The following is a 25125-nucleotide window of genomic DNA, read 5'->3' as shown; positions in this document are numbered from 1 at the left end:
TGAGGTTCAGTGTGCTGTGTTATGCAGAAGATCAGACTGGATGATCATAATGGTTCTTTCTGGCCTTAAAAATCTAGGATTAGAAACCTGCTTGAGGGCATGAGTCTGTTACCCTTGCAATCAGTAGTAATTTACTCCATGAATAGTTCCATTTAAATTGATGAACATGCACAAATACTATTTAGACTTTTTTCTGTGACAGTTAATGGGGCTACTCCCAGAATAAGACTCTATCCATGACTAAGGGCAGTGTATAAAAATATATAAAGGATTGTTACAAGGAGGAGGGGGGGAAATTGTTTTTCTTAACCTCTGAGGCTAGGACAAGAATCAATGGACTAAAATTGCAGCAAGGGAGGTTTAGGTTGGACATTAGGAAAAGCTTCCTAACTGTCAGAGTGGTTAAGCACTGGAATAAATTGCCTAGGGAGATGGTGGAATCTCTGTCATTGGAGATTTTTAAGAGCAGGTTAGACAAACACCTGTCAGGAATGGTCTATATAATACTTAGTCCTGCCACAAGTGCAGGGAACTGGACTAGATGACTTCTTGAGGTCTCTTCCAGTTCTATGATTCTATGATAATCATGCCCTAAATAAGTAAATCCTGGAACTACAAGATGCACCAATCCTTAATAATGCCAACCAATGATTTTGTTGCACCCTCACTGCTATGTTCACAGACAGTTTTCTCAGGTTCTTCTGAACTCTATGGGAATTGGGGGTGCAGATTCCAGGGTGGGGCCAGAAATGTGTGGCTTGTGGTTCAGGAGGGGTCTCTGGGCTGGGGCTGAGGGGTTCGGAGTGCGGGAGGGGGCTCAGCCTGAGCCCAGTGAGCCTGAGTCAGCTGACATGAGTCAGCCGCAGGTGTTTAATTGCAGCATAGACATACCCTAAGAGCTGCTTCTGCGATTGTAACTTCCTGGGCTTCTACACTATGATCTGCTCAAGCGCAGAAATACACCCACATGGATTGCATCACACAATTGGGTTCCTACATTGTAGCATTGAGGACATATTTGACTGAAAAATCCAATGTAGATTTCTGGGCTTCAAGTAATATTTGTGTTTAAAAATAGGATATCTCAAACTGCAATGGAGTTAAACCTGGCATTATCTGCAAAATAGACATAGTTTTGATCCTTGTACATGACATATTGGGGCATTTCTACAAGGAGTTATGCTCAGTTTATGAGGAGCTGTGCTATTTTGAATCACTAAAGAGAAACTCCTACAGCAATTTAAATAGTAGTTTTTTCCCCACATGAAGCCCTATTGAATTCAGTGGTGTTCTGTGCCTGCACAGAACATCTGCCTGCTCACTACCAGTTGCAGGGGCCTGAGACTGTAATCTTTTGTGGAAGAGACTGGCTTGCCAAGTGTTTGAACAGCACCTGGACACTGGGACCCTAGTCCTAACTGGGATCTTTGGGCATCACGTCAGTGATTCAGTTTTACAGGCCTTCTACAAAACTGGTGAAAATTGCTGATTTTTTTCAATGAAATTTAACATTTTTACCCATTTTTACTTCCCTAGAGAGTTCATGTAACTCTAGGAACATCCCATGCCTTGTAAACTACTTAAAAAGTTATAGTATAAGCTATGATGGAACAATTTTAAAATAGATCAGATAAAATTATAGTGCATCACTGTACAAATAAATAGTAACATTCTCAAGAGCCAAGAAATTACAAAGAAAGGTGCCAAGACATTTTTATGGAGATACGTGAAAGCACATCCAATGATTAGGCAAAAGCCAGTGCATTTATTAAACTGTTTCTTAATTTTCTTTGCTCGATACTCATTCTAGTTTCACTTGTCATGAAATGAGAAGTGTGAGAACGTTGATAAATGGACTGAATGGTTGCCTAGTAAAGCTGAGTGAATAATTTGCAATGAATAATATATCTAGCTGTTTAGCCTCTTTTCCCTTTTGTGCTGTTTTTTCGAGCAGATTGCAAATTCTTCAAATGTATTCATTATTCAAATAATCTTTACAAGCTTTTTCTTAACTCCGTGCACTGATCCAGAAGAGTTCTCTGTGGGTATTTAATAATCACTACATTGTGTGTGTTGGTTAGTTTCAATTGAGATAGTAAACGTATATGGTATTGTTTCAATTATCCAGTTGTTGCTACTGGGTATTGGTGTGCCTTTAAATCTCATTTTATTATCTTCACCACTTGCACTTGATTGTCCCATCTGTATCAGGTCCAGTCTGATGATGTGTATTCACGATGGCAACTAAACTGAGTGCTCCATGGCCTTGAGCATAAAATGGTGGAAATCTTTCAAATCCTTCCTTGAGGAGGTCACACCTCTGTGTGAATATTCAGGCATCTACTGCTGAAATTATGTGCCAGCTTTTCAAAACTAATTCATGCAGCTGCAGTCCACACTAATAATTATTTAACTTCAGGTTAGTTAGGTCAAAGGATAGCTGACATGATGGCAAGTAGTTGGTCCTAAAAAAATTGTTTTTTTAATTTTTCAGTTAGTAATAGCAGAACATTCCATCCCATTTTGATTAAGCCACATTTTAGACTCCTTCAATGGTGTTTGCTCTGAATGGATAGGCATATTAAACAAAGTATTAGAATGGGTGTAGAAACCTGGCTAGTCATTGAATCTAGGTCATTTACTCACTTGTTAGGAAAATACTGAATTCTACAACTAGATCATCAGGATCATGAAAGAAACAAAACCAGAAAAAAAACCTCCCTAATTTAAAAAAGGAGAGAGACAGCTGCAAATATAGAACAGAATTACTGGCTATGTAAATTCAACTGTTTTAAAGTTTATTCACAGCAGGGGCTCTTTGCTGCCCTGGTTAGTCAGAGGCCTTCATGACTGGAGAAACAGAGCCTAATGTGCTGCCTTTCACATTAATCTTGCCATCCTCCCTGAAGGATGGAGTGGTCGCAGCCTCTGTTCTGTCTCATGCATTATCCACAGTGTTGGGTAATGCTTTGCAAAGGGATTGCAGCCAATGAGCTTGTGACTAGTATTAGTCATTTGCTAAAGACTGTAAGTAGAATGAGGAGTTGGAGTAAAACAGCCCCATTGGCCCATCTGATTATAGGGTGACCGGATGTCCTGATTTTATAGGGACAGTCCCGATTTTTGGGTCTTTTTCTTATATAGGCTCCTATTACTCCCCACCCTCGTCCCGATTTTTCACATTTGCTGTCTGGTCACCTTATCTGATCATCATCTGACTTCTGCAGATTTCATGCGTCTGTTATGTACAAGTGTGTTAACAAAGGTCTCTCTAGTAAAAGAAAGAAAGCAGTTAACCCACAGTGTGTTGTAAATTTAAGACTATTTATAGACTCGTGTGTTGCAGAAGAGGAGATGTGAGTTTGCAAATGATTTTTATACAGGTTGGGTGCTCATTTTGCCTTACTCATGTGAGGAGTCTCACTGAAGTCAGTAGAACTACTCATATGTATTAGGAATCCAGGATTTGGTCCATAGTGGACTTGTCCCATAACTCGTGAAATTGGAGAGTGTTTACATCAGTGGTTCTCAACCTATTTATCATTGTGGGCTACATATGTAGCTCTCTATGTGTTATGTGAGCTGCAGCCACACAATATATATACTAGCTGTAGGGCTCTGAGGATGCCACATGGGCCACAGCTATGTGTTGATTGGCTACAAGCCAATCAGGTTGAGAACCACTGGTTTACATCTTCTATGATAGAGACTACTGGGCCACAAGTATCATTGGGCCTGATCTGTTTACTGAGCTTCTGGGCTTTGCCAATGATATTTAAATGATCTTGTGAGTAAGCCAGTTCTTTCCTCTAGATTCCTTGCCATATGTAGCTTTTTTTCCTGAAAGAATTTTTTTTGTTTGTTTCTGGTGCAGGTGAATGCATAATAATGGCAAATCTGCGCCTTAAAAAAAAAGTGGCATGGTATGGGATCCATGTCCTGTGAGGTGGATTCTGTGCAGCTCTAGGGCCAGATCCTCTGCAGATGTAAAGTGTCTCTGAAGTGTCCCTAGCCTCTGTTTGACAGAAGTTGAGAATGGGCAACAGGGGATGGGTCACTTGGGGCTGCCAACTTTCTGATCACACAAAACCAAACACCCTTGCCCCGCCCCTTCTCTGAGGCCCTGTCCCCCACTCACTCCATTCCCCCCTCCATTGCTCGCTCTCCCCCACCCTCACTCACTTTCACCAGGTGAGGGCAGGGGGTTAGGGTGCAGGCTCTGGCTGGGGGTGCAGATTCCAGGGTGGGGCCAGGGATGAGTGGCTTGTGGTTCAGGGGGGTCTCTGGGCTGAGGCTGAGGGGTTAGGAGTGCGGGAGGGGGCTCAGGGCTGGGGCAGCGGGTTAAGGTGCGCAAGGGGGATACACTCTGGCTGGGGGTCTGGGATCTGGGGTGGGTCAGGGATGAGGGGCTTGGGGTGCAGGAGGGTTCTGAGGGCAGGGGGTTAGGGTGCAAGAGGGGGTGAGGAGTGTGGGCTCCAGGCACCAGCCTCGCCACTCCTATTGGCCGCATTTCCTGGCCAAAGGGAGCTGCGGAGCCGGCACTTGGGGTGGGGGCAGTGCATAGAACCTCCCCGGCTGTCCTGTGCCTAGAGGCTGCAGGGACATATCGGCTGGTTCTGGGAGCCCCGTGGAGCCAGGGCAGGCAGGGAGCCTGCCTTAGCCCCGCTGCACTGTTGACCGGACTTTTAGCAGCCTGGTCAGTGGTGTTGAGTGGAGCCGCCAGGGTTCCTTTGCGACCGGGCGTTCCAGTTGAAAACCGGACGCCTGCCAACCCTACCTGTTCTGTTCATTACCTCTGAAGCACCTGGCATTGGCCACTGTTGGAAGACATGATACTGGGCTAGATGGACCATTGGCCTAACTTATGGCCATTTTATGTTCTTATGTTGTAACTCCATTGATGACAGTTTACAAAAGTTGAAGATCTTGCCCCTAAAGTTCTTATTGTATTGCTCAGTGTTGGTATATTTGTGTGTGTGTGTATGTTTTAACAAATTTAAATACAGTCCTCTGGCAGCATTGTATAATAAATAGTAAATCTTTATTACTTTGAAAGTCGCTGCAATCATATGATTATGCTGGCTTTCACAATGAATGCTGTGTTCCATTGAGATTTCTATAGAATGGACTAATATGCAGTCCTTATAAAGTCAGAGCAATTTTTTCTTTTTGACTTTAAATGGATATATTAAGTGTCTATAAATTAAAGGGCTTTTCTAGCCAAAGTTGATTGTGCTGTGAATTTTACCATAAGAAGTGAGTTTTTTTAAGTTAAACTCCCGATGATGCTTTTGCAGGAGTTAGCTGTATACTTAAGGCACTGAGAACTAGGGCGGGGGGGGGCGAACAGTTATCATTATCTTATATTATTGAGCTGGCTTATGGGGCTTATCAGTGATCAGCACTGACAGAGCTTTACTACAGGGAAATGTGCTGCTCACAGTGGCTCAGCAGCATAGTAGCATCTATGGTGGTTTTTTGGGCCTAATGCATAGCAACCAATACATTGTAGGAGGGCGAAGAATGGGAGGAGATGAAACAAGTTAAACAAAAAAACCCCTAACCTTAACAAATCTGCCAATTTAAATTCCATTGTAGCTCTGCAATTGCTTGTTTAGTTTAATTTCCTCTCTGCATAAAGATGTCAGCCAAATCTTAACCTCTGCTGCACTTGCATTCTTTTCTGTGGCTTCACAGAGTTCTCATTTCATTCTCTCTCTTGTTTTCCTCTCTCTTTTTCTTTTTGGTGGGTGCCCTGAATCTCTCAAGCAGTTCAGGAGGCCGAGCAGGAAGATGTAAAGGTGGTAGCAGATGCTCAAGCTCCAAAATCGACTAAAAAAACCAAAGCAGCAGCTGCAAGCTGTCAAAGTGGCAGCACGAGAAAGGAGAAAAAGGGGAAACACAAAGGTTAGCTGCATGCTGCTGAATATCAAACATTGGGTTGATTGGCAAGATGCTTCTGTGTTTTTTAAGATTCTTTGAATGCTTGTGATGTTGTGATAGCTGGCAACTGTTTAAAACAAATATTATACAAATGCATGCACCAGATGGGAAAATTTGCAATGCTTGGTCCTATTTTAGCACATACATATTGGAGTGAGAGATGATCAAGATTTGTCGTCCTAATCGTTTTGCAAAGCCATGTATTAATGTAGCCTGTACTAAAAGAACAAAGGAACAAAATATTAATATAATGGGCACTTAAATTCTATAGAGATTTTAGGAAATTATCTGCTTAGAGCATATTACACCAATTCATTTTTCAGACCTATCTGCATTTGCAGGAATCAGACTTAAATTGCAGAAATTTCTGTCCAAAACTGAGTTTTAAAAGCTGTACAAATTTAGGGTCATGGCCCCTTTGAAGTCATTGGGAGTTTTGCCATTGATTTCAATGGGGTCAGGGATTCACCCTTAGAATGGGTCTGAAGTTATTTCAGATCCTCTGTCAGGTCAGCATACATTTAAGTGTATAAATAAACATCTTTATTAAAATAGTTCTGGATGCTAGCTCATAGACACACATAGCACCTATCCTGAAAATGGAATATCTAAGACTGTTTTGCAAAAACAAATACCCACCATAGACAATAACAAAAGAGTAAACAAAAATGGAATTACTGCCAGTATAAGGTGTAGCAGCCGAATCACTTGAGAATAGATGGAGCAAGTGGGACAAACTGATTGAAAGTTATAGCAGTGATTTGTTGTTGGGTTTTTTTGTATATCAGTATTTACTTTTAACTAGAGACCAGATCCAAAGCCCATTAAAAACCAGTAATCTTTCAACTGACTTAAGTAGGCTTTACATCAGGCCATTATAACCAGGGGTGAGCTGCAGCGGGTTCGCACGGGTTCGCGGGAACCCGTTGTTAAATTTTAGCAGCCATTTTAGAACCGCTTGTTAAGGGCTGCTAAATTTAACAAAAGTTCCCGCCCACTCCTCTCCTGCTCCGCCCCCTTCTCCTCCCCCTCCCCTGCTTCCCGCGAATCAGATGTTCGCGGGAAGCCTGAACAAGCAGCATGGAGGCAGCCAGCAGGTAAGCTGGGGCGCGGAGGGGGAGGGGAGGTGCGGCTGGCTCAGCAGCTCCCGGTCCCAGACCGCGGCTCCCTCCAGCCCAGCGCCGGCCGGGGAGTCGGGCCCCGCGGCTGCCGACGAGCGGCCGGGCCCCAGTGCCGGCCCGGGGAGTCGGGCCGAGCGGCCGGGCCCCGGTGCCGGCCCGGCCCGGGGAGTCGGGCCGAGCGGCCGGGCCCCGGTGCCGGCCCGGCCCGGGGAGTCGGGCCGAGCGGCCGGGCCCCGGTGCCGGCCCGGCCCGGGAGTCGGGCCGAGCGGCCGGGCCCCGGTGCCGGCCCGGCCCGGGGAGTCGGGCCCCGCGGTGCCGGTCGTGGTCCTGGCAGAGTGGACCCGGGTCCCCAGGCAGTGGTCCTGGCAGATGGAGCAGTGTGGTAAGGGGGCAGGGAGGGGGTGGGTTGTGGGGGGGGTGGATAGGGGTCAGGGTAGTCAGAGGGCAGGGAACAGGGGGATTGAATGGGGGCAAGGGTCCCGGGGAGCAGTCAGGAAAGAGCAGGGTTGGATGAGGTGGTGGGGGCACTCAGGGACAGAGAGAAGGGGTAGTTGTATGGGGTAGGGGTTCTGGGGGGCCATTGAGAATGAGAGGAGGGGTTGGGTGGGGCGGCAAGGGGCAGTCAGGGGACAGGGAAGGGGGGGATGGGTCAGGGGTCTCGTAGTGTATGTGTTAAGGAACATGAGGGGTTGGATGGGGCACGACCCCCCCCCCACGGAGGGGGGGGAAGGAGGGAACCCGTTGTTAAAATTTTGGAGGGAGGAGGGAACCCGTTGTTAAAAATTTGGCAGCTCATCACTGATTATAACCTATATTGTCTGGACTCAGCTGTTTTCCCTTTTCATATATATCTGACATTCTCTCCTTAACTTCATAGGTAAGAAAATAATTTGTATAGTCAACAATCCTGTTAATAATTAATAAAAGAAATCTAGTTGCTAATGCCCAGATCCACAATGGGACTAGGCGTTGCAACACTGAGCATCACAATGCCTAACTATTAGGTGCCTAGAAAATCACTGGAACAACAAGGTGAGCCATAAAGCATGAGTTGGGAACAAAGGCTTTATATATATGTCTGGGGAGAGATGGGCACCTGAGGACGCGATCCCCAAAAGTCAGTATGCTAGGTGAGTAGCTGCCTAAGATAGCGAGGGGTGTATGTCCTAAACCCCACCTCACTCACAGAGATAAGCACCTAAATCAGGGCTGCAGGGAAGCCTCTATTTCTGCTTGGGAACCATAACTGGGAACACCTCTCCTGGAGTTGAGCAGCTTTGGTGCCTAAGATATTTCTGGTGAGAATGAGATAGGGACCTGCTTTGTGCCACAGGAAATGGTCAGAGGAGGAGGAGGCACCCACCTTATAACCCAGTGGTTAGAGAAATCATCTGAGATGTGGAAGAACCCGGTTCCTTCTCCCCCTCCCCCACCAGAGTGGGAGAATTTGAATAAGGGTGTCCCACCTCTCAGGAGAATGCTCTAACGACGGAGCCATAGCCGAGCATTGTGCATGGTAATACATAAATCATTTTTACTGTATAATCACAAACTCTGGGCTCTAGTAATAGCCAGATTTTGACTGCCAGATTTTGACTCTGGTAATAGTCCATTTTCCTTTTATGGGATTTCTATATAATGTACAGAAGATAAAATATTACTTTAGTCAGTTAAAATACCGTAGATGATATTTTGACAAATGTATATAATTTAGATTTGCATAATACTAAATTGCATATAACCGACTGCATTATACCTTTTTCTGTGCTGATTTTCAGACCATTTTCTAATCTCTTTGCTCGATGGGTGAAATTCTAGCTCCATTGAAGTTGACAGGAACTTTGCCATTGACTTTAGTGGGGCGAGGATTTCACCCCATGTTTTTCTAGGTGCTTGTTTGGATGCTGTTGGGACCTTTGAGCATTATTGCAATAAAAATAATAATTACAGGAATGTGTTATTTAAAAATGCCTGATATGTCCTATGGGACAATGTGTGATGGAGAATGTTCCATAATCATTGGGATTGTTTTTGCTGGATAGTTGACTCAGTGAGAAAACATTTGCTGTGTGTAGTTTAGTTGCATCATGATCAATGTGTGCTGACCAGGTTTATCATCTCAGCACTGCCACTAAATTAACAATAAAATTTTTGATCCCCAAAGCCTTGCTTCTTTGTTTTCAGGGAAGACTTTTTAAAAAGAAAATTCCAAAGCAGAAAAATATTGGCATATTTTAGCTGACATAAGTCATTGCAATTGTAGTAATTGCATATAGTAATAAATAGCCACAGAATTTGTGCTAATTAGGCGCTGTGGTCTAACTTAAAGCCTTCAGTTTAGTACATACAACATTAATGAATTTGGTAATTTTTGCAAAGCTGTATTCACTGTTTTCCTAGGAGCTTCTGGTAGTTTTCACTTACCTGAGAGATTCATTTTAAAGAACGCTGTTAGATAGTTGAGAACTAAAATATATGTTGTTGATTTTTAAAAAAGTATATGAACTAATAGCAGCAGAAAATATTTCTCTGAATTAAAAGAGAATCCTTAATATAACTTTTAACCCCAACATTGTAACACTCTGCTAGTATGAGAGTGAAACTGGTAAGTACTCTAATGTGACTATCCAAGCTAAGTGAAATGTAAATAGGGTTTCATCATGAAAGCAGCTGAACAGCTTCTGGAATTGTTCAAATTCTATCGAAGTCTGTGGGAGCTGGAAGAACACAGCTGTTCCCAGAGTTGCTCAGCTTCTTGCAGGATCAGGCCCATAATAAACATAAGGTGAAATGCACATAGTTGCAGAAGGTCCATGAAATCCCCTCCACACCACTTAAGTCCTCCACCCCCCCGAATGGGATTGTATGCATGCAGTATGTACCTGACAGAGCAGATGGGGCACAAGCAGAGCAGTTGTACAGGGGGACCTCTGTACTTCCTAGAGCCTTGGAGAAGGAGTCTTCATGCTGGCGCTGACTAGGCAAATCTCGAAGGAAAACTAGAGTCAGACTTCAATGAGGGAGCACTGAATCTTCAACTGCATGGATCCTAGTGTCCAGAAGCAGCTGGATGTAGAAGCTCTGGTTTCAGAGAAACCCTGCCTGCAGTAGAGGGAGGTGGATAATGGATTTTATCCCCTGCAGTGAGTTTCCTATGTGAAGCCTTCTTACTCTTGTTCTGTACAAGGAGAAGTGATTTCACCAAGTGACCATAAATGGTGGATGTTAATTAAATCTTTACAATTTCTTTTACCATCAGGTACCATCACCTATCTTGTTCATTTAATGTGAATTAATTTACCCCAGGATTTGTATCCTTGCTATGTCCCTTTAAGCAGCAGGATGTACGTTGGAAAAAGTGTGAATTCACATTGTACTCTAAAATGACATGTTTTAAAGATTTCTCTGATGTTTAACAGTAGTGCAGATTACATTTCTGAGCTCATCCCTTTGTGCTAAAGAGACCAGATTTTATGAATAATCAGCTAATTCAAACCCAGTACATTTGAATTATATATGAGCAGCACTTGAATCTCTGTTGTAATGATTGTACTCTGGGTCTTAGATGTGTAATGCTTTTCTGAGTAGCTCCAAGAATCATGAAACTATTATCAGAACAATGTGATAAAGATGAGCATGAGGGAAATATTAGGCTTAATGAGGCTGCACTGAGAGAGGGCAGGAGAAGCAGCCATAGGATGAGACTAATTGCTTATGTAGATCTGATGGTTGCTCCAGAGTTCTGGGTTAATAAATTTCTGTGATTTTGCTCTATGTAGTACAATGCTTAGCATCTTAGCCAAGAACTGTAACTGTTAGGGTCTTTCATACCTCACTATGATAGTTAATAGGTATTGAGCCTGATTTTTTTTATAAGCCTCCACTTAGGGAGCAGAACTGCAAGTGCAATTAATTGTAAGCACAAACGCTAGCAGTTAATAGTATCTTAGCTACTTGATTAAAATGACGAATCTGGTAATTAGGAATTGAATACAAACATTTGGACCTGCAATTAATTGTTGGGTGAAAAACTGACTTGGGCAGGAGGCGGGGAGGGTGAGGAGAGAAAAGAGGCCAGGTTATGGTCACTTTAAAACTGACCGTAAAGTACGTTTCCAATTAAACACAGTAGGACAAATTCTGTCTTGACTTATCACCCCATGCAGTTATGCCAGTGGAGTACAAACTGGGAAGACTTTGTCTCGCTATATGTATCTGATTTGCAGTGTTGCCTGGAAAGGCACAAATAAATTAGAAAAATAATTGAAATCAGCAAGTACAAAGAGTTTTATGAAAAATGCATATTGCATAGTAGTATCACATTTGTAAACACAGTTATTGACCACAGGACTAAAGCAGACCTATAGTATATGGAACACTTATACATCAAACACAGACTTTTTTTTTTTTTTTAAGATCTGAAATTTCTGGAAGTATTATACTCACATTAGTGTGTCTATTTTCCACTAAAGATTACCAAGAGGAGGGATTAATAACTGTTTGGTGAAAATGTTTTTCCTGTGTGCAGTGGACTAAATGGAAACAAACAGGAAACAGATAAATAACATTTTTACAAATACTCAAACACATGATTTAACTCTAAAGCAAAAATATAGTAAGAATATTTAGGAGCAAGTAAATTTTATGATGCTAAATCCACAAATCTCACATACGTGGCATATAAGTGATTTAGGGGTCGCTGCACTGGTGCATTAAGTGCCATGGAAAACACTGTACACTTTATAGGGATTTTGAAACCTAAATCTGCAATCTGGAGGTATTTCATTGCCCAAATAAAGAACATCCTTCCATCTCTCTCTCACACTTTTTCTTTTTGTCTTTTATGTTCAGTTTATTTTATTTATTCAGTTGGCTTTTCTGGTTGTAGTCCTGTCTGTCTGTGTGTGTCTGCCACAAAATGTTCTCTTTGTCAGGATGGTTATTCCATTTTCCCTCCCCCCATGGTTTATTTCATCCTTGTTTCTTCCCTGTTTTTCTTCCATTTGTTTTGTATGAATAGCCCCTCCTGTCCCATCTCTACGTAATATAGGGAGCTGTGTTGGCCTGAAGTTGAGTGTAAGGAAATCATTATGGTCTCTGGTTCCAAACCAGGCACTCCTTAGCATATAGACAGTGGAAGAGTAGTCACTCCTGGAGCAGTCTTAATCTTGGCAAGACCTACTTAGAAGAATGGCTAACAAATATTGTAAACAATAGAATGGAACATTCCCAAACTTAAGTTTAGTGATTTTTTTTCTAAATCAAATGTCACAGTTGTTGATCCAAAAAGCACCTAGGAGAATGGACACGTTGAACAAATGGCTCTCAAAATTCTGGCAACTAGAATGTATGTTAAGAATTATGCTGGTCCTCAGAATGGACCAATAGATGTTTTGTTTTACACTTTATTTTAAAAACGTTTCACTTGTTGGCAGAATTCTTCAAATGCAAAGTTTAAACCCACAGTGATATTTTTTTTATATGGCTCAGTTGAAAATTCTTAAAAGATATTTTCAAAAGAGAGACCTTGAGCCATACCTGTATTACTGTAATCTATTGAACAATGGCTGAGACAGTACTTTTTAAAATAATACTGAATTATGTACTGATAGGTGCAAGACTAGCATTGGCGGTGGAATTGTCAGTAGTACTTTATCTCATCATAGTTCCAAAAGTAAGCCTTATATTCAACTGTTATTCGGCCTATTTAGTTTAAAACTATGAATCAGTTGAGGAGAATGTAAACTCAAGGTTTGTACTGAATGAAATCCTTTAAAGGTTGAAAATCCTTTTTGTTCTGATGGGAGCTTAATAAAAACAGCTTTTTTGAGGATTCACTTTGTTGATAAACTCAAAATCTCTCTCTTTGATTGCAAAGCAGGCCAGCATTCGTTTGAAGTATTCTATTGCCACCCTCAAGTCAGACACAGAGCAGCTTTGCAATGCTTCAGAATAGTAGTTTGCAAATGTGTCCCCACAGTACACACTGATGTCTTGAATGTAATAGATATCACTGAGAATTCCAGATCAGACTGTTGGCTCATTTAACCTGGTATCTCATCTCTGAAGCGTTGTCTAAAGAAATTCCCACCGTTACTAAACACCAGTTCAACTCCATTGCTGTCAGCAACTTTATAGAGGAAGATGGTCTTGTGGTTATATGCACAAGACTGAAACTCAGTGAATTTAAAGTTCAGTTCTCTGCTCTGCCATGGATGTCCTGTTTGACCTTGGGCAAGTCCCCAGAGCTGATTCAGCAAAATGCTTAAGCCTGTGCTTAAAGTTCAGTATGTGAGTAATCCTGTTGTGTTTAATGGAACAACTTAACATGCTGAACTTCAAGCACATGCTTAAGTGCTTGTCTGGATCAAAGCCTGATTTCTCTGTGCCTCAGCACCCCATCTGTAAAGTAGAGATTGTGCTACCCGATCAGTTAGCTTTGTTAGGTCCATCTGAAGTGCCTTTTAGACTTGTTTCCTAAGTTAATTCATGAATGTCCTATGAAGAAAGAATTACTTTAGTAAATAAAAATAATTATTTTTAAGTTGATTTAAAAATAAAATTAGCTAAAATTAAGTGTTTCAGGAGCTTGGGGGTTTTCATGCTAATTGAGTACAATAACGCTTCTCTTATAGTAAAATAATTTGGTCATAATTCTTTCCCGTAGTACTGTAGCATTTTTAGATCTACATGCATGATCATGTAAACAATACGAAGAAAATGGGACATTTGCTTGAAATCTTTTCACAGCAGAATATTTGAGTGTGGTTTGCACAATGTGAATAAATATGATTTGATTTTCTTCTGGGTAGATCCAGTTATTAGGGATTCATATCATACATAGCTAATGTTTTGGAGAACTGACTCACTGTGCTTATGCCCATAATGCGTTTCTGCCTACAGTCATTTTCAGGCTGTAGTATTTTAATACTTTTTAAAATGTCTGGTTGCTACTGTCACTTTTGGAACCTGCGACTAATTTATTCAGGTTTAATGGAGAATAATATGAGAGACAATGTTCATGTTTACTACTATTAGATATTATCCTGTATAGTTATCTGTCTCCATATTATGTCTAGTGCTTAGGTTTTATTTACTTGCTTTTCTGAAACCACTGTACATAAACATCATCTGGTTGTGCATTTGATATGTATTCCTTTTTCTTTCTTTATTTCTTTCTAAAATACTTTTTCCTGATTATCTCTTGAACAATTAAAGCTTTAAAGCGATCATTTTAACCTGTAAGTCTTTAAATTCCCATTCTTCCATAACATGATTTCAATTTTCAGTGATGAAATCTAGCAGAAGTATTTCTAGAGAGCCCATCTGGATAATATCTAAGTTCTGTCAAAATTGGTAGATCCCAAATTTGACCTTCTGTACGTTTGTTTTCTCACATCTGATCTCAAAGCTCACTGAATACTTTGTGTGTGTTCCCAAAACAAATGCTTTTATTATAATAATTATTTAACAAATTATTTAATATTAGTTTTAATTATAGCCAAATTATTGGAAACTCATGGAATACATATGTGGAATAAATACAGCCTAACCCTGCTGTTCTTTCCCAATGACAGCTTTCACGGGCTTCAGAATTGCAACTGTAGAAACAGGTCTCAATTTCAAGTTTCCAAAAATGCAATACTAAATCAAGGGAGGCTGAAGAGATTTAAAAATTAGGAAAAATATGTTGATCAGACCTTTTGCAGGTAAAGTTAGGTCTAGTGCAACATCAGAAAGTCCATGAAAACTTAGACTGGGAAAACTGATTTGCCTCATGTACATCATGAACATTAAGCAAAATTTCTTATAGCTCCCTTTCCAGTGATTACAGTAACAGGTCCCCTGTTTCCTATTGTAATTGTTTGTTTCCTTCCACTGCAAGAGAAAAGCTGTAATTGTTTCAGTCTCTGGTTGTAGTCATGTTCTGTTCAGAAGTCTGAGCTTCTGTCAAAAAAAAAATAGTGTAGTAACCAGTCTATAAAAATGAATGTCATTCTAAAGTCATAATAAATAATAATAGACTTTATAGCTTATGAGCTCTTCAGAGAAGGAACTGTTTCTTGTGTGTTTGAATAGTGCCTAGAACGTTGCACATGCTACTAAAATATATGTAATGACAATTTCTCATAGGCTGGAAATGCTGGAAGAACAGCCTTTCTCATGATCTCTGGGCTTCAGCTTCTGGGCTCAGATGAAACCAAGAAGTGCAAAGACATGAAAATGTCAATTTTAACCAAAGTGTTCTCTCTCTTTCTCTCTCACTCAAAGTATTTAGGTCAGATCAAATTTTTTTCTGCCCTGCTTCACCCACTCTTGATGAATAATATGAAGGATTCTGCTTTCAGCATTATTTTAACAGGAACGCAGAGACTTCTACATGAAGGATGCTGCATTCTGCATTTAGGGGAGACAGTGGAAAATTCTGCCCCCTGGCTCTGAAGACTTTACTTTCTTCTTTCTCACAGCCCACTTGTCTGCCTTTGCCACCTTAAATCCATGTTCTCCAACCACTGAAGTTACAGGAGACTGTTAACTATAAATATGATTTCCTCCCCCAACCCCCGCACAATAAGCCACTTTTTTGGTATGTGGGTAGAAGGAGCAGGAGTCCACAAAGCCTAGAAAGTGAGGAATGTAGAGAGAAGGATCCATCCTGCAACTGTAATGAAAGATGAATCAGGGTTGCACGGCTTTTGAAATGCTTCAAGAAATCAGATGGGTGACGCTACATTTACTCTGTGTGTGTGTGTGTGTGTGTGTGTGTGTGTGTGTGTGTGTGTGTGTATTATACATACACACTCTCTCATTTTCACTTAAATAGGAATAATCCTTATGTGAAGATGCACTCTTCCTGAACACTTCCTTTGCTGTGTTAGCCTTTCAACGTCAGGCATCTTCAAATATTTTTGTACAGTATTCCCCATTATTAACATTGTAGAGAATTTTGTTTCACATTTGTCTTTTCTTTTTTTCTGGTTACATCTTCCATCCCCAGGAAGGAGTCAGCTCCTGGGATAGGTTTTAGTGTGTAATAACACTCTCTACTAGTAATGCATTCCTCTGAATGCTGAAATTGATTTTCCTCCTCTTAATGCGTGACGAGCCAGTGTAATGTTTGTCCCAATGCCTAATATGTGATGGCTCTGACAGCATGGGATGGGAACACAGTTGTTTTGTGTATGTCAGAAACAGCAACTCTAGCATGATTAAACCGAACTATATAATGTCATTGGAGGCATTTAATTTGCCACAGATCAAAGTCCGCTTGGAAGGAAAGTGACCAATATTTTTAAAAATTGGATGTCTAAAATTAGGTACAAACATAGGTGGGTAAATAAATGGCTAGATAAGCAAAAGTGATGAGCATCCCACTGCCCCATTAATTTCAATGGAACTGGTGGGTAGTCAGCACTTTTGAAAGTCAGGTGTCTGGTTTAGAAGCCTAACTTTAGACACCAATTTTTTAAAATGTTGGTCAGTGAGTCTGTGTATGTGTAGGGACATAGGAATTGCCAGAGTGGATTAGACCAGTGGTACATCTATTCCAATATCCTGTTGTGACATTAAGAACAGCGCAAGGGCCACAGGTACCCAGATATCTGGTAATGAATTGCAGCTGGCTTAACCAATTCACGTGTACCCCAGTTCTTTAATGTCATGAAATATATCTGATAGGTGTCATACAAAGTGTCAGTGAAAAAGCTCATGACTCACTGGTTATTAATATTATTACATAATGTAGGTGTAAGCAACTGATGCAAAGTGATGGACATAAACTGAAATTATAGTTCTTAAAATGTATTTGCCAGCCAAGACAAAGGAACAGTTGAAGAGGAACAATTAGTCGCATTCACTCAGTTCCATTTGACCTTGCTTGACCAGTTTTTTCAGACAAAGTTATTAAAGAGCTGACGTTCATCCTACAAACACCAGCCATTAGTAATGGTTACCAGTTCTCCTCTCCATTGCTTATTAAAGAACCTTGTGGAGCAGCAACCTTATAGAGGCTTTTATTATTTACTATATTTATAAATGATATTATTGTAGCTTTTATTAATGTAAAAGTACATTTTTATGTGGCTGACATAGTACACAATGGCACTAAATCTTAACTAGGAGTTACAATCTAGTTTACAATCTAATGTTGATAACTTGCTATCCTGGCAAAAATGAAATTGGCTTTCTATGGGAGAGAACTAGGCCAATCAGTGATTTATTTATAGTTGAGGGAAGAAAGCCAGGTAAACAGTCCCACTCTGAACACACTCTTCTGAGCCAGGGAATGTATTGTTCTTTTCCTCTCCATATTTTGTTCTAACTGGGATTTTTTCAGGTTTTGGCCACCTCTAGACATTGCTTGACCATGACAATACCTCCAAGAGTTAGAGGATGCAGCATGGTCTAATGAACAGGAAGCACTAGACTGAGAGTCTGCTGACTTAAGTTCTATTTCTGAACTTGAGTTTGGGCGAGTTATTTCATCTCTCTGATTCTGTTTCCCCTCCTACCATTTGTCTATTTTGACTGTAATCTCTTTTGGGGATAGACTTTCTTATTATGTGTATAGCATAATGACCTCAGTTGAGGTCTCCAGATGCTGCTGTAATACAAATAGTAAATTCATAGACTTAAGGCCAGAAGGGACCATCATGGTCTTCTGGTCTGACCTCCTGCACGTTGCAGGCCACAGAACCTCACCCACCCACTCCTGTACTAGACCCATAATCTCTAGCTGAGTTACTGAGGTCCTCAGATTATGATTTAAAGTCTTCAAGTTACAGAGAATCCATCATTTACTCTAGTTCAAACCAGCAAATGCCCCATGCTCCACACTGCAGAGGAAGGTGATAAACCCCCAGGGATTCTGCCAATCTGATCCTGGGGGAAAATTCCTTCCTGACCCCAAATATGGTGATCAGTTAGACCCTGAGCATGTGGGCAAGACCCATTAGCCAGACACCTGGGAAAGAATTTACTGTAGTAACTCATAGCCCTCCCCATCTAGTAGCACATCTCTGGCTGTTTCCTACATGCCATTATAGGCAACCTTATCTACCATCCCCTCCATAAACTTACCAAGGTTAGTCTTGAAACCAGTTAGGTTTTTAAATAATATTACAATAATACAATAGAGTTTTTAATAGTATAATATTGCTCTGTTTATAAACATCAACACACAAAGTTGAGCAACAAAATCTGTATGTGCCTAAATAACCATTTTAGGCACCTACTGACTGATTTAGGAGCCTAAATATGGCACCCAATACCTTAAATAGACGGGGTCTTTCTTCAGAAGAGTGATTTGGTATAGTACCCATTTGGGTCCCTACTGACACATGAACAGTTTGGTGGAGTCCAGCCTTGAAGAAGCAAGGGTCACAATAGTTTAAGTGAAAAAATCCGCAAGTGTGAACACTTTTGAAACATGTCTATTAGAAGTTTTTAACAAACATGCTTGAAATTGTTTTAGTATGTGAAATTCAACTTGTCACTCATATTTAGCATTATGTGCTAAAAGTCTCAACAATGTCTGTGTTATATCCCCAGAATACACTTGAAAATGAGGTGCTTAAACCTCATGGAAATGGATATGCTATACTCAAAGGTCTGAAGGCTAGAAGTGGAGAAATCTCCAAAACATTCTCTCTTGCACTGCTCTCACACAGAGAGACACACTTTCCATTTGCTTCAACAGTTCAGAAAACCAGTACTGCTGTAAAATAGCTTTTACACAGAGGGCCTCAGTAAATTCTACACCATCTTCAAAAAGAGTATTTGTTGAGGCAGTGTCAGCTACGGACAGTCTGAAGCCGAGTGGTTGTGCTCGATGAATTCCCATGCATACCAATACTTGGAACACTCTATTCCAGGTCACAGAGCTAGTCTGATCTCTGGGGACAAATCAAAAAGCTTGGGAGTTCAAATGAGTTGTTTGTCTTGAAGACTATTTTAGTCATGAAAATGTAATTGCAGATGGACTGCTGAGCTGTTTCTTAGATAGGATGTCATCTAAGTATTTCTGAGCTGATATTGATCAGCTTTTCAGTAATTCTTTGACTAGACTTTTGCTGTTGTCTGACAGGAATTGATGGCCCTGCTGCATTTCAAGATGATGTTCAGGAGGTAGGAAGCCAAATTCAGATTCTTACTGTCGGGCAGTCTAGCCACAATGAAGATGATGGAGAGACGGTGGCTAGTGGCCAACAACAAAGCAGGCAGGACCTTAGAGTAACAATGCAGAAAAAGGGTAAGTAGCCAAAGCTACCTACTTACGCTCCTTGTTGTTTGCTCTGTTTTTAGGCTGGCAACTCCTTCTACTCCCAATGGTAGCCTGGTCCTAAACTAAGCCTGGTCCTAAACCTAAAAATGTTTTTTTCACCATTTCACTTGAGGTTCTTCCTTCAGTGAATCATCATTATCCTTCCCTTATTGCTCCGTTGTTTTACCTCCATAATTGTAATGGAGTTCCCCAGTGGCCCAAGCAGCAAGAGACCCACGTATGCTCTGGGACATGGCTTTCCCATACTCAGTGCAATGTTGCTATCAAGGTGGCAGGTGTTAAAGTTTTTCAATCTGAATGGCAGGATGATAGAAATCATGTACTTAAGCATAACAAAAGGACTTGTAATGGCCACATTTAAATTAGAGGTAGAATATTAAGTGTGGTTGTAGTATCAATTCACAAATTCACATCTTACATTTATCCTCCTAAAGGTGAAAATGACAGAACTGTATTCTGCAGCACTTCTTGGCAGCATGCTTCTCAAATGTTCAGGGTTTTTTTTCAAGGACAGCCCTAACTGGGGATGAAGAGTGTGTGTGTGTGTGTGTGTGTGTGTGTGTGTGTGTGTGTGTGTGTGTGTGTGTCTCTCCCTTTCTGCAACAGTGTTCTCTCCTATCAGACAGCAGCTTAGGAGGAAATAAATCCTAAAATCTTCACAATGCTTTTCTGAAGCCTTAATGGCTCTGCTTCTTCAGCATGCATCCTTTGAAGTTAAGATGGCTTTGACCAAAGCTGCTCTACAGAGAGAAACTGGTGCTTTAAAGATATACACATCGTCCACAAAGCAACATTTAAGTGAGAACTTGACTTGTATAGAATAGACTGTTCTTTTCTAAATGCCAATTTCATTTTGTAGAGCAGCTCTCACTGAGATTCATTATCTCAAATGCTTCACACTGTGGATGTGAGCGACTCAGCCTGAAATGAACATGTTTCCTCCAAGTGTGACGTTTCCTGGGTATTTGGATCTGAGAGAGACCGATTTGACTAAGAAGTTCCCCGTGTATTGGTTGCCACTTAAATGCATGGCTCAAAATGTTTATAAACCAGTCACCTTGCTCGCAAAAGTTGGTTGATTTAGAAATTATAAATAGAGCTGGGTGAGAACATTTTCTGTTTCCTGGAAAGTTTTGCGAGTTAGAAAAAAAAATTCTGTTCCAAAACAGAAGAAAAAAAAAATTGAAATTTGCCATGAAACCAAATTCCAAACAAAATATTTCATTTTGAAAAAAATCAAAACTTTTTTCTGATTTTGACATTTGTTTACATTTTTAATAATGTAAAATGAAAGAAATTTCAAATAAAAATAATTTTGAAATGAAAAATAGAAATGTTTCATTCTGAAAATGTCGGAATAGAATGTTTCATTTTTTTTCCTTGAAAGGAAATTTTGTCAAAATAGAAACTTTTCCACAAAACATTTGCTTTTGATGAATCGACATTTCCTGAGGGAAAATGTTGTCTTAGGAAATTTCTGACCAGATCTAATTATAAAACAACTTTTAAGTTAGGTCAAACTACTGGGGTTTATTATTTTGGGTTGGTCTCCTTTTTTATATTAAAAACTGTTAAAACTGGCATACTTGGTAGAGAGTAAAGGTATGTCTACCCTGCACGCTTCTTATGGGGCCATTCAGCATACATACCCACATAGCACAGGTATAAATAGCAGTGTGGCTGATGAGGCCTGGCTTAGGTGAGTAGAATAAAGGCATGCCTGTAGGGTGTGGGCATATAAGCAAGTACATACCCTACATGCTCTCTGCTCACCCAAGCCATGCCTCTCCGTCTAGTTTTAGCGGTGTAGTATCCCATGCTGCTGGAGCCTTTCTCCTCCTCAAGAAGGACTCCCGCAATGGGGGAAGGCTCTGTCAGAAGGAAGCAGCAGGGAAAGTTGGGCATCTCCCCACTGTGGAATCTTTCCCCACCACTGGGAAAGACTGGCAGCAGGAAAAAGCTGTCCGCTCCCTGCGGCTGGAGACTTCCTCTGCTGTCTCCCCTCTGGCAGGCTGTGTGTAGGTACACAAACCCTACACGCTGCCACCAGTGGTGTTTACCATACATGTAGCCTAACAATTTATGCAGGGGACATTTTAAATGAAAGCACTGGGATTTAGCTTCATTACTCCTGTTAAGGTCAGTGGATCACCCCATACCCTGTGTGGCTACAAAGTTTCAATAAGCTGGTTTCAACTAGTAGAGGTTCCATGGGATATTCCTGTTGGATGATGGGGTTTGCCATCCTATGGAGTGAGAAGAAAGCTTGTTAGCTAGCTTTTCTCACCCCTGGATGTCCCAAGAACCACGGGAACATTTGTTTAGGGGCTGAGGCTTTCAGGTGCAAGCCCAATGCTTCTGCCCTGGTCCCTGGACCATCTCACTGCCATGTCACCATGAATCTAGAGAACCATGCTCCTGTGGGAACCTTGAGAGTAGCTGCCCATAAGCCACCTTCAATTTGTTTATGGGTGGGGAAGGGGAAAGCCGTGTAAGGGCAATGCTGATGGTAGGAAAGGTCATGCTGATTGTCATTAGTATTGCTTAGTCCTGATTTGAACCCATTCTGCTGTTTGACAGGAACTTTGTGGTGAGTGTCCAATGTTAACAGATGCCTGTCTGCTCCGCAGGGAGCATCCAACATGTCTGTTTCAGTTAGGAGAAGATAGGTTATAGAATACATTAGTGCACAGGCAATACTCTCCTTGCAAGGAAATGCCAAATGTTTTATTTGATTTCCCCATCTGCTGGAAAGTGCCACAACTAGAATAATTTTCTTCCTGTGGGAAATATTCTGGCCTTTTGATTTCAGTACTTTTACCATTGAGCCTTCCTTGTCAGTGAATGAATCACAAGGACAGAGACACACTTCCTCAGGTTTTAGCAAAAATCAGATGGAAATCTAACCTTTAGTTACACATTTATCAGTCTCATTAATGTCATTGTGACTGTAGCAGTCTGGATAGTTGTAATTCTTCATTGCCAGCTGGAGGTAAAATTGCTGTTGCTTTGAGATTTAGAGAAGGAATAGATCTGTGTAATACTTCAAGCAGCAAACAAAATTGCTTTCTGGAAACAAAGCTGAAACAGGAGGTTCTTTAAAGCATTCAAAGGGTTTTTCCAAAAGATGCTTAGAACCAGTTTGTCAAACACTGGCAAACGTTTGGTAGTGATTACACTAGCAAAATCTGACTCATGCACGATGGGTGTAAATGCAGACTAAAATAAAATAACTGTTTATGCCACTGCATAGTAGTGTGCTCAGCGCCCTTCTTTTTTTATGCACCATTGCCCATTTTTTTCCCCCATCCCAGATCATCTTTGCAGACACTGGGAACACAGTACAGCATTGCCATTCATGCTGTTCTTGACTTATTCCTCTGTTAAACCCAGCCGGATCATGTCCCTGCATATAATGTCCTATCTAATTGGTGGTCAGACTGATGTTGTTGATTGTGTTTGCATTGTTTTCGTTAGCATCCTATCATTTGTTTGTCACCTGCAGCATCCCCCTTGTTGTAATCTTTTCAATTGTAGCCAATCCTGTACCCTGATTTGACATCCTACTCTCTTCCTAACCTCTTCAATCGTCTTTAAATCATTTCACTTTACACCTGCTGTCTTTCATCTTTACTGCCACCAGCCTTCTGATCTCTGTTTCATTGAATGCAGCTGCTTCCAGGCCATAGAGTAATACTGTTAGCACACTGGTTTGATAAATTTTCCCTTTGATACCAATTGTAATGTTTTTAACAGTCCATAATTCCGTCAATTTCTGTGCAGCACTTGTGGCTAAGGCACATCTCCTTTTAACCTCGTCCTTTATGGTGCAATTGGCACTGATCAAGCTTCCTATGTACACATAAGATTCTGCTTGTTCTATGACTTTGCTGCATCTGCATTTCAGCACTTTATCTTTGGTCCTTTTCCAAGATTCAGTCACTTCATCTTTTGGCATTTATTGTAACTCCAAGTTGACTACACCAATTTTCCAAGGTAGCAAAGGATGTCATTATTAATTCAAATGTGTCTTCCTGTTGTCATCTGCATGAGCTAAGGAGCTTAACTTCAGATCATTCAGTGTTATGCCCTCCAAATAGTCTAATGTTCTTAATATCCAGTTGTAGAAAAGCAACTATAATTCCATGTCCCCAGTTTGAAAAATTGGCTCTTGTTAAATAGCTTTTAAGGTTCTCAATGGGAGTCAAAGAATGAAAAGAGGAGCACGTCATCGCACTCTCTTCAGGTAGTTCCTGTTCATGTGTGATGGTGGTGGGTGAGCGCAGGTCTTCGAATTCTAACAGGTATGGCCAAATGACTAGTTAATCTATGAGCTCCGACTTCCCTTATACACAGGATATTGTTGGAGACTCTTTTGACGCCATTTTTGTATTGTTTGTTTCCATAGTAGGGTGAACTAAAGCAGTGGATGATGGGACCATGCCTGTTGCATCTCTAAGGGATACTTAACAATGTGTACGCATCTACTTGACCCCTATGCATTTGTGGGAGGATGAGCATTTGAAGTGATTGGAAATAGCAATAAAATAAAGAAAAAATTAAATAAAAGCTACAGAACACAATTTTGATCAATGTCAAAATTCAAACCTAAGAATATTGCCACAAGCGTTTCAGCTAATATCTGAGTCTATATACTAGTTTGGTTCAATCTTTGCTTGCTGTGTGTACCCCTGAATTATATTGGTGTGTCAAAGATCAAAAAGTAGACCAAAGATTCACTATGAAGAACTCACCCACAATGTGCTGAAAGATTAACAATGCAGCCATTTAGCATGAATAATCCATTCTGGTAATCTCAGTTCTATAATTCAGCTCATTCTCATTTAATTCAAATACTGAAAGGGAGGTGACACCAGGTTTCAATGGGCCTAAGGTAAATTTTAGTCTTCAATAAGTGATGGCTTTTATAAAGGAGAATATCTGAGAGTTATGGCAGCAGAAATGTGGCTTTACCCAGCAAGCCCTTAGTCATGTGTGGGGTCCTCTCATTAAGGATTGTTCATGTGATTAAGGGTTTACAAAACCAAGCCCATGGATTTTTTCCTTTCCCAGATCCCCACGCAAATACATCCTGGTCCACTTCCACCTCCCAATCCAGTCTTGTGGCCCTGGATCATGTCCCAGGTAAGTACAGAAGGAAGAAGTTAACCCTGCCCCTACTGTTTATTTGGTTCCAAAGATTTTTGTTTGGTACTTGTCCTATTTACCCTTCTATTTGAATTAACAATCATGGAAATTCTTGACCAAAATTATGGAAAATAACTAATATTTTTGGAACATATTATGTAATCAAGCTGTAATTTCAGATTTGGACCAAAAGTGGAAGGTGGTTTCATTTACGTAAAACTCCCTTGGAAAACCAGGCCTGCTAGACTTCCCAGACCCCACCTACCTAGACCTTCTGCTGCCAAGTCCAACCTGGTCTTCAAAGTTCCATTTCCTTAGACTCAAAGTTTGTGTGGCTGGGGCACTTGTGGGATTGACACATAAGTATTAAAGTGAAATGGATCAGCAATCTAAGAGATTCCCTCTGTTCTGGTCTTATTTTTACATACAAAAACATACATAAAAACAGAGCCTGATTTTATTTATTTTTTTCCTCACACTAAGATCTGCTCCCCATGAGACAATATAGGAATAGCTAAGGCTCTACTTGAATTGCAGGATGATTGTCAAATAATTGCGGCAGAGTGTGGACAAGACACAGAAAAATCACAGAAAATAAATAATGGACATTTATTAATTGCAGTAATTTGG

General features: G+C 40.8%; 1 protein-coding gene across 8 annotated transcripts in view; it reads left to right on the top strand.

The window, feature by feature from the left end:
- TUB (TUB bipartite transcription factor) overlaps positions 1-25125 on the top strand; it is a 262999-nt gene that overhangs the window by 219844 nt on the left and 18030 nt on the right. For 2 of the 8 annotated variants that reach the window (XM_045012465.1, XM_045012467.1), the window contains exons 4-6: positions 5770-5907; positions 19150-19314; positions 24421-24492. In XM_045012465.1, coding sequence (XP_044868400.1) covers positions 5770-5907; positions 19150-19314; positions 24421-24492 — 375 coding nt within the window. Of the gene's footprint in view, positions 1-5769; positions 5908-8014; positions 8195-19149; positions 19315-24420; positions 24493-25125 lie in introns of those variants that run through there. The other 6 variants (XM_045012466.1, XM_045012473.1, XM_045012470.1 and 3 more) reach the window with 6 other exon arrangements.

Source organism: Mauremys mutica, chromosome 4 (assembly GCF_020497125.1).
Source record: "Mauremys mutica isolate MM-2020 ecotype Southern chromosome 4, ASM2049712v1, whole genome shotgun sequence".
NCBI classification, from domain to species: domain Eukaryota; kingdom Metazoa; phylum Chordata; order Testudines; family Geoemydidae; genus Mauremys; species Mauremys mutica.
This window is presented reverse-complemented; position numbering and strand designations above follow the sequence as displayed.